Source organism: Xiphophorus hellerii, chromosome 12 (assembly GCF_003331165.1).
Source record: "Xiphophorus hellerii strain 12219 chromosome 12, Xiphophorus_hellerii-4.1, whole genome shotgun sequence".
Taxonomy (NCBI): Eukaryota; Metazoa; Chordata; class Actinopteri; order Cyprinodontiformes; family Poeciliidae; genus Xiphophorus; species Xiphophorus hellerii.
Window position 1 is genome coordinate 33,697,478 of NC_045683.1, and position 18,264 is coordinate 33,715,741.

At 38.8% G+C, this 18,264-nt stretch overlaps 1 protein-coding gene across 2 annotated transcripts; it reads right to left on the reverse strand.

The window, feature by feature from the left end:
• Window positions 1-1,101: 1,101 nt before the first annotated feature.
• gtf2h2 (general transcription factor IIH, polypeptide 2) lies at window positions 1,102-18,259 on the reverse strand. 2 transcript variants are annotated; one of them, XM_032578067.1, is made up of 15 exons: window positions 18,142-18,259; window positions 17,333-17,393; window positions 17,167-17,244; window positions 16,785-16,821; window positions 15,941-16,027; window positions 15,812-15,862; window positions 14,531-14,585; window positions 11,694-11,799; window positions 11,527-11,617; window positions 10,653-10,848; window positions 5,507-5,570; window positions 5,324-5,427; window positions 5,095-5,197; window positions 4,977-5,016; window positions 1,102-3,169 (listed from the first exon to the last, which is right to left on the reverse strand). In XM_032578067.1, exons 2-15 carry the CDS (start codon window positions 17,386-17,388, stop codon window positions 3,059-3,061), a joined length of 1,179 nt encoding a protein of 392 aa, XP_032433958.1. In that variant the 5' UTR covers window positions 17,389-17,393; window positions 18,142-18,259; the 3' UTR covers window positions 1,102-3,058. The 2 variants fall into 2 exon arrangements, with proteins under 2 accessions (XP_032433958.1, XP_032433959.1); XM_032578068.1 differs by lacking the exons at window positions 17,333-17,393; window positions 18,142-18,259 and having other exon boundaries at window positions 15,941-15,989.
• Window positions 18,260-18,264: the final 5 nt, after the last annotated feature.

The window sequence follows — 18,264 nt, forward strand, 5'->3', positions numbered from 1 at the left end:
TTGACTTTACAGCAATCCCTCATACAGAGCATGAATGTAGCAACAGTGGGGAGGAAAAACTCCCCTTTAACAGGAAGAAACCTCCAGCAGTACCAGAACCTGACTCAATACAAGTGGCCATCTGTCACGACCAACTTAATTGGTGGCAGCATTATCTCAGCTGATGTCCTCCTCCAGGAAGGAATCATAGTCAAACAGAATGCCACACAAAATGTCGCTTCTATGGAGAGGAACTATAAAAGGAGAGTAGATGTAGACTGACATTACGGTCTTTGGGGGAAAGGTGTGGTTTTGTGAACCATTTGTTTTCACAAAACCACACCTTTCCCCCCAAAACCATAATGTCAATACAGACTGGCTGATAGTTAGTTAACATTGGAATTTAAAGCTAGTGATGGTTCCGGCAACACCGATGCGTCGGCGCATGCATCAAGCCCATACTCGTGTCGGTGCACGTATTGATTTCAGCAAGTCACGTGACCGATACAGAAACTGTTTTGAAATGACGCTGACGCGCCAGACTGTGTTTATAAGGAAGCGAATCTGTAGACGGGATGCAAAAAGATTCTTTATCTTTTATTGTACGGCGTCAACTATGGAGCCTCAAGGCAAGCGAAAGTTTTCCGCAGTGTGGGACCATTTTGATCTGATCTTACATCGGAAAACAAGGTATCTGTTTTCATTTCGTTGTTTCATCCGGTTCTTTTCAGTTTGTACTTGATCTATCTGAATCCAAATTCAGCTGAAATTGAGTCTTACTTTACTTTCATATTATGTTCTGCAGGTTAAGAGTCGCATATGTTTGACAGAAATGTCTTATTTAAATAAATTCACCTCCTCAATGCTGAGGCATTACAGGGCCAGGCATCAGAATGAAGTCGCAGATACAACTAGGATAAATTCAGGTATACAGCCATTCTACAAATTACTGTTGCTTTTTATAAATTATTTCATATAAATGTATTGTTTACTTAATTTTTTTCTACAGCAGGAGAAGATGGGTCAAAAAAAACGTAACAGACTAAATTTCAAAATGTTGGAAAAACGTATTTTTTTGAATGAAAATTTGTGAAAAAAACCCAAAAAGAGTCCACAAGCGTCCTCATTCCAAACATGTTCACTTTCATTTTCATGACTTGGTACATGTTCACTTTGTTTATTGACTGTATCGAAGAATATAAAATATATTTTTAATTTAACTGAAGATATGAAATAATACAATATATAATATACAATAAAATACAATGACTTAAATCTTAATGTATAGACTAGGTCATCAAATCAGTCTGTGAACTATGTTGCCTGTAGAGATTTTTAATGTCCAGCATTTGTCAGTATTCAGTGACGCAGCATCGACACAGTATCAATACAGTTTTGCTTTGGGTCGAAACGATACATGACACCTCATTTACCCATCACTATTTAAAGCTAATGACATCCACCTACAGCAGGGGTGTTCAAGTCCAGTCCTCGAGAGCTACCCTCCTGCAACTTTTAGATTCATCCTCACTGCAACAGACCGGGATCAAATGGATGAATTCCCTCACCATCAGTCATTCAGCTCTGAACAGGCCTATCGAGCCATTTGATTCAGGTGTGTTGGAGCAGGGTGCATCTCAAAGATGCAGGATGGTAGCTCTTGAGAACTGGACTTGAGTACCTCTGATCTACAGGTACATCTTCAAAAAAAAAAAAATATATATATATATAAAGAATGTCACAAAGTTCAATGTTTTGTGTCACTCATGTCAGTAAAATTATTATCCAATTTTATTACACAGAGTGAAATACAAGCCTTTACTTTTTTGGAAGTGTCTCACAAAATTTTAATATTACATGAGATCAATAAAAAAAGGATATTCTTCACAGAAATTCAAAATTCAAAAATACTTTATTGACCCTGAAAGGAAATTAAATGTTGTAACTCATATTAATTTAAATTCTTCAGAGTTGATGTAGGTAGAAAAGAAGTAATGGGGATAGATAATTCTTCAGTCTTCCATTCTGGCTTAAGTGGCAGTGTGGTTTATATTTCACCTGATTTTATAATTTCTACATTAAACCCTAGAAGTGACAGTTTTCTAATATTTCATAGTAAACAGCAAGATAAAAGAGTAGGGACGCATGATATAGTGGTACTAAAATCGGTATCGACTGATTGGTAAATTTTTAGCATATTGGTATCAGTCCAATAAATAAAACTGGGCCGATACTAACAACTAGTATTTATTTTTTTGTTGCCGTTTGTTTTTAGAGAGGGAGGATGGGGGTTAGTCATGTGGTCTTTGTTTGGTCACTTGACTGTGATGCAACACAGGATTGTGGGAAGTTTAACTGAAGCAGAGAAGCAGTGAAGTCAATGTTGTGGAGAAATAGTAAAATAATATCGGTACAGGTAAAACATGCAGTACAACTTTGGAAATTTAACCAAGAAACACATGAAAGTCAAAGCATTTGAGTAAGTGCAAAGAACTGTTTCATTGAACTTGTCCAAACTGTATACTTCAAATCTGGATTCAGATGATGTAAAAACCCACATCAGGCACTTTGTGCTTCAAACCAGTTTTTCTTATTTTCAGCAGTTTTATCCTTAATGTTTTGATGGAAGGGAAGGAATGAATGAAAAACACAACCTCTTGCTCTTCACACAAAACATTCCAAGCATTGTTAGTTGGATGATCTTCATGCAACCCGAAAAACAAAATCGTGAGTTGTGAGAGTCAATTCTTCAGACAGAGGGATCACTGACAGGACAGACATGAGGAATCAGAGGTGATGGGTTGATACAGGGCAGGAAGACTGATTCTTTGGGCTCAGTGGCAGTTTCTGATATCGGCAGAATGGGCAACCGCTCAGGGTGTTATCTTGTGGGGTGGCATGAGAGCCCCCAGCCCCTCTCATTGTGTATATTCTCCCCTCCTGCCTTCCCCCACAGCTCTCAAACGGAGAATCTGATGGTCAATAGTGCCTACTACAAAACACCCAATCCCACCCACTCCCCGTTGTAAAGTGTTTTGCCCAGAGCGCCAAACTGGCTACGACTGCCTCTGTTTGGGCCTCATGTAGCAGTCCGATTGTGAATGCAGCAGGGACAGCAGTGCAGTGATTCATGGATGAAGAGATCACACTCTCCACAGAACACACTGCGACACAAAGGACAGGCGAAGACCTGGAAGCCAGCAGAGAGAGGGAGAAACATTCCAGATGTTGAGGAATGATTGGTCCAACAGAGCTGGTCAGTAGCCAATATAATGTGAGAGCAAATCATTCCCCAGTTTTAGTTAAATTAGTTCATTCTGGGTTCCCTAGAAACATAATTTATGTATGTTTTAAGCTCAACTGACGTGTAAAGGCTTTATGGGCTAATGGCTGAATGGTTGAATGTAATGGAGAGAAAACTAATTCCAAAGATTACAAATTCCAAAGAAATGCCAGTGTCTTTAGGAACTCAACATTTAACACTTTTACAAACACACAGCTGCTTTAGTGTTGATAAACATATGCTACAACTTTTTATACAAACCAAACATTCTCATTTATACAACTATTTCCAGGAAGAAATAGAGCCGGTTAGGCCTGTCGCGATAAACGGTAAATCAATTAATCGTACGATAAATTAAAACTATCGACGTCATTTTAATTATCGGCATTATCGTTTCTTCCGGCCTTTTTCTCTTTCTGTTAATGACACCGAATGAAAAAAGGCTCAAAACCAGTGCTCTCCACTGACCCCCCCTTCCTCATTTCCTTAGTGTAAAGCCCAGCGCAGACTGCAGGATCTTAGAGCTGTCGGCCGATTGTCGGCCCATTTTCAAAACCTGACAGACCACACATTACCCGACAGAAATCCTATGTATAACTGTTCAATCGGGTTCGATCGTGCCGTGTGGTGTCCAACAATGGGCACAAAATAATGGCTACAAGTCCAGTGAACTAATTTTAAAACCAGGCATTAATCAATGCTTTACTACAATCTACCTGCAATGCATGTGGCTAGTGTCAGCGTAAAGTCCTGACTGAATGAAAATCATTAGAACCTATTTACGTCACGTTAACGAAGAACAGCTGAAAAGTTACCAGGTTTATCAACTGCGGTAGTAATTTCGCTCCAACTCCTCCCCTTGTCATTTCTATATTCTTTGCATGTTGAATAAACATTAATGTTGTTTCCACATATCATCTCCAATGTCCGCTGGACTTCGGGTTGCGCCTTGTCAGCTGTTTGGGATTCCCCGACATAATTTCCCCTCAGAAAGCGCGGAGGAGAATCCGTGCTTTCTGATTGGCTGCCTGTCACATTCAACAGGCTGCATTAACTCTCTCAGTTGGGAAAAACCCCTGATTTAGATCGGAGCGGCAACAACGATCTACCATAACACACCACACAATCTTAGAACGTTGGTCTTTCTAAGATTGTGTGGTGTGTTCTCTTAGAATCTTAGAAAGACCAACATTCTAAGATTGTCATAAGGGGAAAAATAGGAGCAAAAAATCATGTAGTGTGAACTATTGCATCAGGTAGTCGATGTGCCCATCTTCTCTATTTAAATCTAATTATTACTGAAGGGCAACATAATATACAGACTTCATAATCTGCACTCTTTTGGTTGAATGCAGTATTTATTTCCACTTTGGCTTTATGTTGTTTAGTGTTTTTTTTCAAGTGAGTTTTTTGTTAATGGAGACTGAGAATCCATTTTATTTTTGGTTGTTTTGTTTATTTTGTTTATCAGTTCCAGTGTTTAGTGTTCTTTTGAAAATAAAGTGTATCTATCTTTGGCAGGAAATCGCATGCATTATTACATCATTTCCATTAAATCAGTGTAAAAAGGTCTTCAAACAATATTATCGTTTATCGCAATAATTTTTGAGACAATTAATCGTTGAGCAAAATTTGCTATCGTGACAGGCCTAGAGCCGGTGCTCTTCTTCCTTGAAGATCTAAAGAGAAACCAATTTTCTGGAATTCTACTTACATTTTTATCTTTCAGCTGCCCTTGACAGGCCTGACAGAACCTGAAAGAAATGACATTTAAGGCCACACAGGAGCGAATTACATGGCAATAATGACACAGGTAAATTAATAAGCGTTACCTATTCTGCTGATAATTCTCAGCTGGACTCTCAATAAATGCTTGGAGGGGAAACAGATGATGAAAGGATCTGGCCAGATGTGGAGCAGACACCAGCGTCAAACCTGAGAAGAAAACACCCACATACTCACACAGCTAAAGCTATGTTAGCTTAAAGATATTAACAGAGAAAAATGAGCATCAGCTTCATAAAACATTCCATACATAATGAATGCCTGCATCACACATACCACAGACTTTACACTCCACAGGAAGCTCGGTGTATTTTGCTTGGCACTGAGGACAGAAGTATCCTCCTAGAGTCAGAGCCGGGCCGCCACTGCTGTCTAGATGACTAGGAACAAACACACACACACAACTCATTGTGGGAACCAGCTGTTAAAATGGTGGAGTTTCATTTTTTCTGTACTTACGACATGCTGAATGACGGTTTGACATCTTGGTCACTCAGAGAGGCTACAGTGTGCTGAGGAAAACCTAAGCAAACATGGGTTCCTGTTAGTATCAACAGTCCAAACAAAGCACAGACAAAGGAACCGACTCTAGCTAGACTGCCTGGATACAAGTACTGTACATCTTTTTAATACCATTTTAATAATTAGAACCATGTGCATTTCAAGGGCCCTGGGAACTTGATTTTCAAATGAAATGCAGAATTTTCTTTAATGCGAAAACAGGACTCAACAGTCCAGGTAAGACACCTCTTCCGTTGCCTCTGGCTTATGCTTTTCTGGAATGGATTTAGCTTGACTATCCTTTCAAGTCTTAAGTTCTCCCTGTTGTTTATGCATCTTTTTCTGCCATACCTCTTCCTTCCACTCAATTTTATGTTAATATGCTTGGATATCTACATCGTTTTAAACTGTGTGATTGTGAGTGTGAGTGGGAATAACAATAGCAATAGGTATTTTGTTCCATATAACACAGTAGGAGTGTAACAGGTAAACCTTTCATGGATGCAAACTCGACTAAAAACCCACCTGTTTAGGATTGTACTTGAAACGTAATCAATTACAAATTTATTGATGGAACTTGACTTAATGTCGTGTTTTGATTGTTGATTCTATGTTGCATTGTGTTTCTGTGTTTGATATGATGCAAAGCACTTTGAAATGCCTTGCTGCTGAAATGTGCTATACAAATAAAATGTGATTGATTGATTGATTGGATACAGAACTCTCTGAACAGCCAGGTTCTTCAGCAATGATGTTTTGTGGCGTCCCCTCCTTGTGAAGGGTGTCAATGACTCTGTTCTGGACATCTGTCCAGTCAGCAGTGTTCCCCATGTTGACCCACTGACCTGGAGTGAAAGAAACCTCTGCAGGTGTCTTGAGTTCATTAGCTGATTAGGGTGCAACATCATGACACTCCACTAATGACCTTTACACAGTAACACTATTTTAATAATTAAAACCACATGTATTTAATGTCTAACTGGTCATAACACTAGTCAATGTTTGCCTTGACAACAGACTGGACTGAAGACATAGCAGTGAAGCGTCTATAAGAAGGAGCAGAGCAGACTGGACTTCTTGAGGAAGATCCTTCAAGGTTTGCACCAAGATGCTGCAGATCTTCTATCAGTCTGTTGTTGAGTGTCATCTCTTCTGCCATCATCTGCTGGGCAGTAGCATCAAAACCAGGGACCTAAAAAGTCTCAACAGCCTGAAAAAGAAGGCTGATTCTGTTCTGGAGGCAACTGTGGAACCTCGTGAGATGATTGCGCAAAGAAGGATTCTCATATAATCAAGAAAATTATGGATAACCCTGACCATCCTCTTTGTGACACTGTCTTGGGAAGGCAGAGTATCTTCAGTCAGAGGCTTCTTCAGAGTTACTCTAATACAGACTGCTGCAGGAGATCTTTTCTGTCAACAGCCATCACAAGCTGCATCTTGAAGAATTAATGAGTTACAACATTTAATTTAATTTCCCTTTGGGATTAATGAAGTATTTTTGAATATGAACTTGTAATTCTGTGTCATAGCTGAGCTCCAATAACCAAATTTTTCCTGAGGGGTGAAACAACAACCACCATTCACTGGCTGACATGTCAAACAGCAGGTAAGACACAATACCCCCTACAACCAATAGAGGGCCCCCTGGTCTCAATGTGACCGTAGCTTTACTTGCCCCCCTACTGCCATACGTCTAGGGCGGTAAACGAATATTTTAGTAATCGAGTACAGTGACCCCTCGCTATAACGCGGTTCTCCTTTCACGGTCTCGCTGCTTCACGGATTTGCATCGTGCATTGTGTTCTGCATTCTGATTGGCTAAACAGTCTCTCCGTTTCTTTTCTACTTGTGTGTCAACAACGTTGCGATTTAATATGTACACGTACGTAAAACAGCTTGCCAAATTCAAGAATCTTTTTGCCCAGAAGAAAAAAGAGCGACAACAACTACCGATAACTATGTTCTTCTCTTGACAAAACACACCTGCACCGCGGGCTTTAGAAGAAAAAAACGCTGCAGAGCGGAGTCAGGATGCTACGGCTCAGTCAGAAGAGCAGTGACACGTGAGTCACTATTTGTCCTACTCTACTTTGTATTTTTTTTCATAATCATTTTTCATTTTTTCCCGTTCTAATCCAATGATTCGGGTCACGGTGGGGCGGTGCTGATCTCTGCAATTTGAAGCCTTCAGTTCGTATTGATGATTAGAAGTATTATTTTACAGTACAGTAGTTATTTGTTAAAAAAAACAAAAACGTTTATACAGTACTTTTATTTGTTAAACAAATGTTTGGGCCTGTAAAAAGGTTTTGTTCTTTGGTTTTAATGTATCATGGATAGCCAGGTTCTGTCATTATATAATAATTGTAAAAAAATAAAGGTTACTACTTCACAAATTTCGCCTATCACGGGTTCTTTTGGAACCTAACCCCCGCGAAAAAACGAGGGTTCACTGTAATCTATTGATTATTCTTACGATTAATCGAGTAATCGGATAAAAAAAAGATAAAATAAAACATTGGTGAATCTAACATAACAGCAGTATTACTATCGCATATCAACACCAGTCCAATTTTTCACATTTGAATAACTTTTCTGTAGTTTAGAAAATTAACCTGTAACAATAACAGCTCACTCCAATTTCTAAATTAACCTAAAGAAACGTTATATAAAAAACCCGAAACTATATTCAATTTAATAATAAAGAGGCAGGCTCACAAATACGCTTATAAAAAAAATTTCTATAGTCCAGCTTTTCGTTTATGTATTCACCTTCAGTCAATGTAATAGATGAACTCTCACCTTGCCCAGACATTTATAGTTTTTGTGTCCATGTTAGCGACGGGATTTGACACACAGGAACTCATATACCAGCTATGTACCGTCACGATGAGCTCCGCCACCCATTTGCGACTGGAATGATATGAAATAAATTTTCCGGTTCGTCTGTAATTCTACACTTATGTTAATCATCTAATGCACAACCGCCCGCTGTGTTCAGTCTATTCGCTCAGGTGTATAAATACACCTGGAGCGTTCTTCCCCGCTGTTCACTCTGAACCGGCCACTAGGCAGCGGCTCAGGGAGGAGAAAAGCTGCCGTAGTCCAGGCATCGCGCCACTCATTTTAAGGATGCTTATTGGTCCCCCGAAAAATGACAAAGACCTGGACATTATCATCAATCAATAAAAACCTCCCAGGCCGAACTTGAAAACTGGACGTTATGCTGCTAACACTTAGCATTCTTCAACAAACTCAGGCAGAAGTGAGAGCGCTGCGCATCGCAAGTAATAACCCGGCCGGAACAGGTGTATTAAATAATAAAAAATTACTTAACGAAGCTTCAAGGCAGATAAATTTTCCTCGAGGAATTTTAATAATCAAGGTGCTTGAATCACTCGAGGAATCATTTCAGCCCTACAAGCGTCTCTGTGGCGCTGAACATTTCATTGGCAGAACAGAGTTATTCCTTAAAAATTGGTTTATAGTTGATGAATTTAACAAGCCACAAAGCTGGAGAATGGACCAATCACACCACTGGCGCCTCTGCACGTTTGATCTCTGAAGTTTACCTTAGCGCGGGTCGCATGCACCTCCGTTCACTCAATCTGGACACAGGCTGCCCTGTATGAACATTTACATCAACCCAAAGTGAGAAATTATGATTTGAACTGCAGGTATAGCCTGTAGTCGCGCTTTCAGATGTGCTTGTTGAGCGAGCAATGAGAATGATTTATGTCTGTGAACAAAGAATTATGTGCAGCTTTAACATCTCAACACGCTTCCCAGCTCGTGGCTCTGTGTCTGGGGTTAAGCTAAAGCACCGGCCAAAAGCTGGAGCTCCACGGAAAGAGCTAACGCACGTTATTTTATACTATTTTTTTATTTTATATTATTTTCAGTTATATTATTTTACGGTTACACGATGCATCAAATATATTAACTCTGTCCACTTAGACAGATCTGAAAAACACAGTCCATAAAGATCGGGCAACCAAAACAGTCTCTGTGGTACTTATTAAAAACTCAACAGACTTAAAATGGAAGAGCTACCAAAGTCACATTAGTAGCATTAAATTAAATCTCCCGTTTGCTGTGCATGTCTGTACAAATTTAACATATCATGCAGGGCCGGTCGAAGGCTGTATTAGGCCTTGAGCAGAAATTTACTTAGGGGCTTCTCTAGCTGTTAAGAACATCAGGACCACTAACAGCATTTCAACATGGATTTAGTACATTCTGGGAGAGGGGAGTAGTTGAATTTGCCTAACTAAAAAGCAATAAGTGATAATTGTAGTTTACTGAGATACATTTGTGAACAAACAGAGCTCAATCTCAAAGACTAAACTCAAAGCATCAGATTGTGGCTGTGGTAACAAAACAATCTAACTATGAAAATTGTTCTTTGACCCTTTACAAAGTAAACTTGCCAGCTGCTTAAAACCTTAAATTTAATGTTGCCTAACTGGTCATAACACTAGTCTGTGTTTGTTAAACAATTTAAAATCTTTTAATTTATGAAACCATTAAATCAAATTTAGTAGCATTGATATTCTCATTAAACAAATGTTACATTTGTATATCTGTGGTCTGTGTTAAAATATTAGTGTTCATGGGGTCCCTGAAGGCCTGGGGGGGTCTTACTGAGCTGCTGACTTAATTTGGATTAAAAAGAAGTGCAAATAATTGATATTCATTTTAATTATATTTTTTTTATTTGTTGTTCTTAAGATTCTACATTTGTGTGTTTAAATAGCGTGTCACTGGCGATGTCTTCCCGTAGCATATAGTTAGCTAACCAGTAATATTTTTGCATTTCTTGTCAACTTAACAGCCTTTAACACAAAACCCCAGGGACCGCCGGTGGACCACCTTGGCACCCCAAACACTGGGTTGGCAAGGTTTCTGGGGGAAACCCTGACTCCCCATCCAGTGCCAGAATACTTTTAATCTGTGACATAACCTGAAGGAAACAGCAACATTAAAGAAACCAAACATCTCTTTCAGGAGAGGAAACTCAACTTTTATCATGCCGGCAGCAAAATATGTTGCAATTCTAGTTAATTTAGAGAATATGAATGTCAAACATTCTAGTACTGACCCATTCGTATTAAAGAGCTTTCCGATGAGAAGCTTGCTGGCGGAGGTTTGACATGAAGCATGAGCAGCTCTTTGAAGTGACTCTCATCTAGGATAACATGGTAGGATCCACCTGTGTCTCTGGTCAGAACCGTGCACACTCGGACTTCCGCTGAGAGGCCAATTACTGACACTCGCACCTTAAGAGACTTCAGGGTCTGAAAGCAAAGAAAAACATGCAATTTGTGCTCTTTGCTGCCAAACAACAAGTTAGAGAAACAGAGAATATTACAAAACAAAAAAGTTTTGTTCAGATAAAACAGGTTAACTAAAGAAAGTGATGATAAACCAGTATGTGAACCTCAGCACAAGTTAAGAGCCAGTTCTTAAATTACTTTAAACAGTCACATCAAACAAAATATGCTTTTAAGGTGGTTTCATTTCCATCTATATTTAATAAATATAGATGGAAATGAATCAAAATATCCATATTTCAGATATTTTGATGATATATCTGAAATATAGTCAGATATATCATTAAAAAAAACACTTTCCTTACAACAATGAATGCCTTCTTGGCAAATGAAACTACATTATAACATTATGATCACTGACTTTACTGATTTTCTTTAATGACTTCTGCCTCGTCTGCACGTATCCCAAATTGAAGCATACTGTTAGTGTCATTTTTTCTAACAATCAACTGATTTTTTTTCACTGGCCAGTACACTATACCAGAGTCGACTATACCGTTTCAGAAGGTAAGTCCATCAACGTACGATTGCCTTAGGGTGTTGCGCCTAGAGTCTACAGTAGGACCTAGACGGTTATCTGGACAGATAACTCTTCTAATTACCAGCTTGGGATTAGAAGTCTGGGATTAAACATGTCTTCACCTTGATTAGCTCATAGATGTTAGCTGGGTCACATGTGGTCAGGCTGCTGAGGATGATGAGGATTTCTCTGCTGGTGTGCCCAGGCATGTGCCTTTAGAGAGAGAGAATCTAAGTGTTGCTGTTTCACTCAAAAAGCCTCTGTGGAACAGCATCTGTGGTGAACCCACTTGAGAGTCTGTATAGCCAGGCTGAGAGAGTTGTACAGGGAAGGCTCTCCGACACATGAGCTGTCAACTGCTTTCTTCAGAGCAGCAATGTGCTTCTTTGGATTTCCTGTTGGAAAAACAAAATAAAGGATGAGCAGGTTTAACTGGCACAGCGTAGACTGAGGGAGCAGGAGAACCCACACAAACATTTATTTTCTCTGGTGATGCACAATATTAGGAAAACATGTAAACTGTTGGAAGGACAATGTGGTGTGTAATAAACACATAGTTAGCTGAACAATATGAATGTGTTTCTGCCTTGGATTCATTGGAAACTTGGATCCCAGACAAAAAGCAGTGTATCTAGCTACTGTGAACAACTGGACATCACTATTTCTATCTTAGTAACACAGTTTCATTGAAAAAGTTTCACCTGGCTACATCTGCTGCTTCAAAATAGAAACAGCTAATCTGTAATTTATTTACAGCTTTATCAGAACATGCTATTGGCTCCTGAAACACTTTGGTTCTTTAGAAAATCAGGCCACATCAAACAAATGACTAGCTGAGAGACTGAATGCATTGTACTTCTATAATTAGCTAATATTTGTTGCAATCCAAGCTGTTCCTGTGACCAGCCTTCATTGTCTCCTAGGAATATTTGACTTGGAGTTACAGGCTGCTTTCTATACACTGTGGGGACTGTATATTGTCAGGGATAAATTAAAAGCTTTCTAAAAAACACACTGCTCATATGTCCCTTCAGTCACATTAAAGGTGTGATCCATCTGAACCTCAGATATTTAGACCCGAGTTATTTATTTGTTATGAAATAGAAGATTACTATAGTAGGCCTGTCACAATAACAAATTTTGCTGGACAATAAATTGTCCTAGAAGTTATTACAATAAAGGTTGTTTTGAGACCATTTTCAAGTAAAATAATGGCATAATAATGCAACATCTTTGAGATCTTTCGATTCAATAAACTATCAAATCTAATGAACATTTAACCCTGGAGCTGGAAAACATTTTAATTGTATCCAAAATAAGCGAACAACAACAGATACAACAACTAAGTTAATAATGACGTCTCCGTAAACAAAATTGTCCTTCAAAAAAAGGGCTAGTTGATGTCAATGCACCAGACTGAAGACTTTTGTAATCCAATTTTTGGTAGAAAGAAAAAGAAAAACAATAAATCATGTAAATGTAAATTACTGAATTTGTTTAATTATGCAATTACTTAATTTATTGCAACAGGCCTAAACTATAGTTGGTGCCATACCATACAATTGTACAGTTTTTTGTTTCCAACTGGCAAGCTTGTCTCTGTTTAGTGAACCAGAAACCATCAGAAGATTTCCAATCTGAGCTCCCAGGCTGCTAATTAGAAGAGTTATCTGTGCAGATAACTGTCTAGGGGCAACACCCTGAGGCAATTCTATGTTGATGGACTTATTCTCTGAAAGGGTGTAGTCGACTCTGGTACAGTGCACTGGCCAGTGAAAAAATATCAGTGGATCGTAAAAAAAGACACTAACAGTATGCTTCAATTCGGGATATGTGCAGACGAGGGTGAAGTCATTAAAGAAAATCAGTGTGTAAGCCTTGGGGACTACATGATGTCTGATGCCATGGTTCTAGAATCGTTCTCTGTTTAAATCCCTTTTGTAACAATGATTCATTCATTTAAGGAGGGCAGGAAATTGATGCAAGTCCACAGACTGCTGGAACACATAGCAGCAGGCTGAGATAAGCCCCTGTGCACATGAGCAGAGCAATGCTTCCTGTTTCATCATTCAGTACCAAAGACAGCTTTAACTCAGACTTTAAAGGCTGATTGTTTATGTTCCATCCTCTAAAAAAGCTGGAATACTGAAATTAAGTCTATATTCAGATTAGGCTGTGACAAAAAATATATGTGAATAAAAAAATATACTAAAAAGTTTTTTTAGGATCCTCATCAGGTGTGAGCATAAATGACAATTAAAGTGGTCAAATATATTATTGACAGGCAACGCTGGAAACTCTTAAATCCTCCTAACACAGCATTCTAAATTTTGCACAAATTTTCACCCACAGTGATTGCAATTTGATATACAGTATATTGAGCTCTTTTTTGCTTATTTACATTTTGTACAAAATGTACGTTTTGCACCGCAAAATGTGCATTGCACAAACAGCAGTGTGCAATGCATCACAAAAATCTTACTAAGTTGCCTATAAATACCAGTAAAAGTGCAGTTAATGTAGTTTGAGCTGCAGGAACAATGTTGTGCATGTAATGCAGAAGTACCCATTTGTATGCACATTATAATGTTTTACAAATTCCATAAGTGAACATGGGATTTTTTAAGAGAGATTCCAAGTGTGCCATTTAAATCTCTGATGTTCTTAGGAAATTATTTCCATTCCTTAATTGCTATGTTGACAAATTTTTTGTAACAAATTGTCTAGGCACAGTTTAGGATTAAATTTGTCTCCCTAGAGTATCTGGTAAAATGATTAAATATCAGAATAAAAAAACTTTTCATAAAATGATTTATGTTTCCCTGTTAGTATGACTTTCTTTATAAATGTGAGTAAATCATGCTCCAACCTAACAGTCAATAGAGGCCACTCAAGTGTGGTGCATTTCAGTAACACTTGTAGAGAATGGACATTTTAACACTAACTCAGCAGCCTTAATCTGGACTACCTGCAGCCTGGACTAACCTTGCTGGCAGCAGACCACATAACTGAGCCTGGTCTACATAAAACAGGTCAAACATGGTTGATTTGTGTGTAGAAACTATTCCTGGTGGTTGGGCTGACAAATACATGTTCAGCAGATAGCTAATGAACTTTGATCCTCACCTGCAAGTTCTGTAAGCTTCTCAGCCCTTTTGTTTTTGGTGGTGATAATGCCAACCTGGAATTAAACACAACCCATTTAATTAGCTTAGCTACATAATCAGAGGAGCTTTAGAACCACCCCTATTTACCTGAAACAATTGCTGTCCTCCTGCTTACATTCACTTAAACATTTATTACTCAACATCACTACTATTGAAACTGAGTGAAATAAAAAGAATTAGACAATCAACTGTAAATTTATACTGCTGCTTAATGCTTCATATTCTACCAATGTTAACACTGAGCAGTTTTAGAATCACAGAGCAATTGTTTGATTTTTCTTAAAGTAATATTTGAAACACTCCTTTTTATTAGAAGCCTGTTAAATGTTACTGAAACTGAAAGAATGTAATCTACACATAAATTGAAGTATTTTTAATATTTACACTTACACTCCTGTGAGTTGGAACAGTGAGGCTGCAGAGTGCAAACATTTACCTCTAACACAACACAACATAACTGAGTCAAGAGATAAACATTTCATTTACAGGTATGCGGATCTGATCCACAGTTCAGAGGACAGCAATAATGTTCTGAAGACAAAAGAGACGTCAAACAACACAGTTACATCACCAACAACCACCAGAGGGCAGCAGTGATTGTATTATCATCAGCCAAACTCTGGAAGATCCTTCATCATGCTAAACAACACAAAACACACTGCCAAAAAAACAGGAGAATTCATCGGGTGGAAGAGGGGGATGCTGCTGGTCGGGTAAAGTGTTTCTCCAGAAGCCCTAAAAAGTAGCTAAATATTAGTAGTGAAATATTATTCACTCTAATATAGTGAATATTATTAAATTATTAGATGCTTCAACTAACATCAAAGTGTTAGTTGAAACACTTTGATGTTCCATTCCAGATCATTTTTCTACAGTCTTCTGAGTGTAGGTGGAAGACAAAAACTAATGTAGTTTATTTCAGAAAATTCCAGATGAACTACAACAGGGGTGGGCAATCCTGGTCCTCGAGGCCCGGTGTCCTGCAACTCTTAGATGTCTCCCTGGACCAACACGCTTGAATCCAACAGCTGAATCACCTCCTAAGTGCAGTCAAGTTCTCCAGAGTCCTGCTAATGACCTCATTATTTGACTCAGGTGTGTGGAAGTAGAGACACATCTAAAAGTTGCAGGAGGCCGGCCCTCGAGGCCTGGAGTTACCCACCCCTGCCCTACAACTACCAACACTGAGCATGTTGTCCGTCTGCTCCGTTCTTTAAGCGCAAATCTAACGGTGTCATACCTGGCTGATGGGATTCTGGTCGAAGTATTCATCGATGAATCCCTCCATCAGCTGAAGATGAAGAAAGGGAATATGGCTTAGAGACAATCACCATGTGCAGTAACTGGTGCTAGGTGTGTTCTGTCTCACCTTCAGGGTAGAGGTGAGACGGTTGGGTTTTAAGTCCTGGTCCTCCATACTGCGTGAACAGTCAATAACAACATATATGTGGCGCATCTAGAGCACAAGACAATGATAATCTCCTCTGGGTTTCAAAATGATTTTTATGATAACACAACGTGTGAGGCTGTTTCTGATAATTCCATCAGACACTGGTCTCACTCAGGGCAACGCTGGAGCCTGGTTGCTCACTTCATTCAAGAAGAGAGATGCACAATATATTAGCCCTATCGTGGGTGTCGGTGGCTATTTTTCTAATAACTAGGCTGATGTTAACAAGTGAGATTTATTTTTATCTTGTTACCATTTGATAGCTGGAGGAGATTGAGTATGTGGTATTTGTTTGGTCCTGTGACTGTGATAGTGATGCAAAACAGGATTGTGGGGGGTTTAACTGAAAAGAAGCTGTTGCGAAGTCAACGGTGTGGTCTGTTTTTTTTTCGAGGTGTCAAAAGGGTAGGGAAATGTATATAATATCAGTAAAAATCAGTTGTCGGCCATGACAGCAATACTAATATTGCATGTCAATATCAGCCCAAATTTTTATATCTGTGTATCCCTAATTTAAAAAAAATTGCTGACAATAAGCTTGGCTGGTTTGTTTTGGTTCTTTTCATTAACAGTAATTCCATTGGCTGAACTTATAGAATGTCTAAAGGTGGTTGTCACTGTACAACACTTTTATTCTAAAGATACTATGTTAGCTGTGAGAACATGGCATCTATTAGAGCTGTAGCTCATATGAGATCTGCTGTAGTTTCACAGTATGGACTGAGAAACCCTGTGGAGAAGCAAAGATCCAGACTTCACTCACCATCCCAAGCCTCACTTGTGCATGGCTTTGTGTCACCCTATGAGGTAAGCAGAGCAGTGATGTAAAAACCAGGCTGAAAAACACATGCAACTAAAGACTGAAACACATCACACTCAATAAATTACAATATATGCCTTTTGAAAATAACTTTTAAGCAGGTATTGAACATATTTTTAATTAAATCCAGGTTTCTGTTTTTTATTTTCTTTTATTGAACTGATGTAAAATTCTAATTGTATCATATGTTCATCAGCTGTAAGTGGAAATAATAATTAAACAAAATTAAGGCTTTCCATTCATCTGTGTAATTAATCACTTAATGATAACTGTTTCTATAATAAATGAGCTTTTCCAATAGTATTGAAATTGCTGTCTAACGCACCTTTTTCTTTTGGACTCGTACAGAATCTCCTCCACTGTGGCTTTAAGGGAGCCAGACTCATCCTCCTTAAGCACCTCCCTGTAGAAATTCAGGAATATCCCATGTAGTTGTATCAGATACCAGCACATGTCCCAACCTGAGAATATTCTCACATTACACATCTTACCATGTCCTTTCATAACCTCCTTCCCAGCGCTTGGCTCTCTCTGGCTCTTCATCCATCGTGTCTGCCAGTCAAACACAATGAAACAATGATCAATTACAAACTATTTAACTGGAACTCGACTGTGAACTGATGGAAGAGTGTGTACAGGTATCACACCTCAAGAACAATAAAGCCTGAAGAAAAGCAAAAATATATTTCACTTATAGCTGTTGATTGGGTCGTCATTGTACCTCTTTCTAATTGACTGTTAAAATGCTTCCTCGATCAATAACCGAGGTCATGACCATCTAACATTTCATTTTTTAGGTCAAAAGCTGGAAAGTTTTGGAACCTCTGCTGAAAATTCATTTGTTAGCAACAGTGGTTGCTAACCAGATTTGTGGTCAAATGTTGGATTAGTGACCATTACATATTTATGTTATTTTTGTTTGTTTTTTCAATATTTTGTAATTCAATTATATGCTTGAAAGATTCACCACCCGTAAGAGGCTAAAAATTAATCTCCATGACTAGCTCTCGTACAGTTACATGACAGACTGAAAAACTACTAATTAATGTGGATAAAGGTTTGTCATCCATCACTACTGAGTCCGAAACACACTGAGCTGAGACGAAGCCGTTTTAGCGACAACCACCAGAATGAGGGCCCAAACGGTACACCATCACAACAAAACCCTTCGCAGGCGGTCCGCCCGACTAGAGGTCACAAAGCTGTTGCTACGGCCAGCCGGAGAGCTTAAATACTCAACGGGTGTCTCGATGAATCCTATGCTAAGTTAGAGGATTAATTTTCCGCTCCCTTTACTTACCAGAAGTTTCTGTGTTCTTGTCTTGAAACCAGAGATTTTACTAGCAGTCCAACTGCCAGTTGGTGCACCAGAAAATTCTTTCCGGAAGGAAACACGATGCAGCGACAATCCCTGACAGTCCAT

What these genes read in the sequence shown, in the direction of transcription:
- gtf2h2 (XM_032578067.1), bottom strand. Translation starts at nt 17,388, where the DNA reads ATGGATGAAGAGCCAGAGAGAGCCAAGCGCTGGGAAGGAGGTTATGAA. An exon ending in ACATCTATGAGCTAATCAAG is followed by an intron (nt 10,849 to 11,526) that starts GTGAAGACATGT and finishes CTTTGCTTTCAG; the next exon opens with ACCCTGAAGTCTCTTAAGGT. An exon ending in AAACCGTCATTCAGCATGTC is followed by an intron (nt 5,428 to 5,506) that starts GTAAGTACAGAA and finishes GTTTGTTCCTAG; the next exon opens with TCATCTAGACAGCAGTGGCG.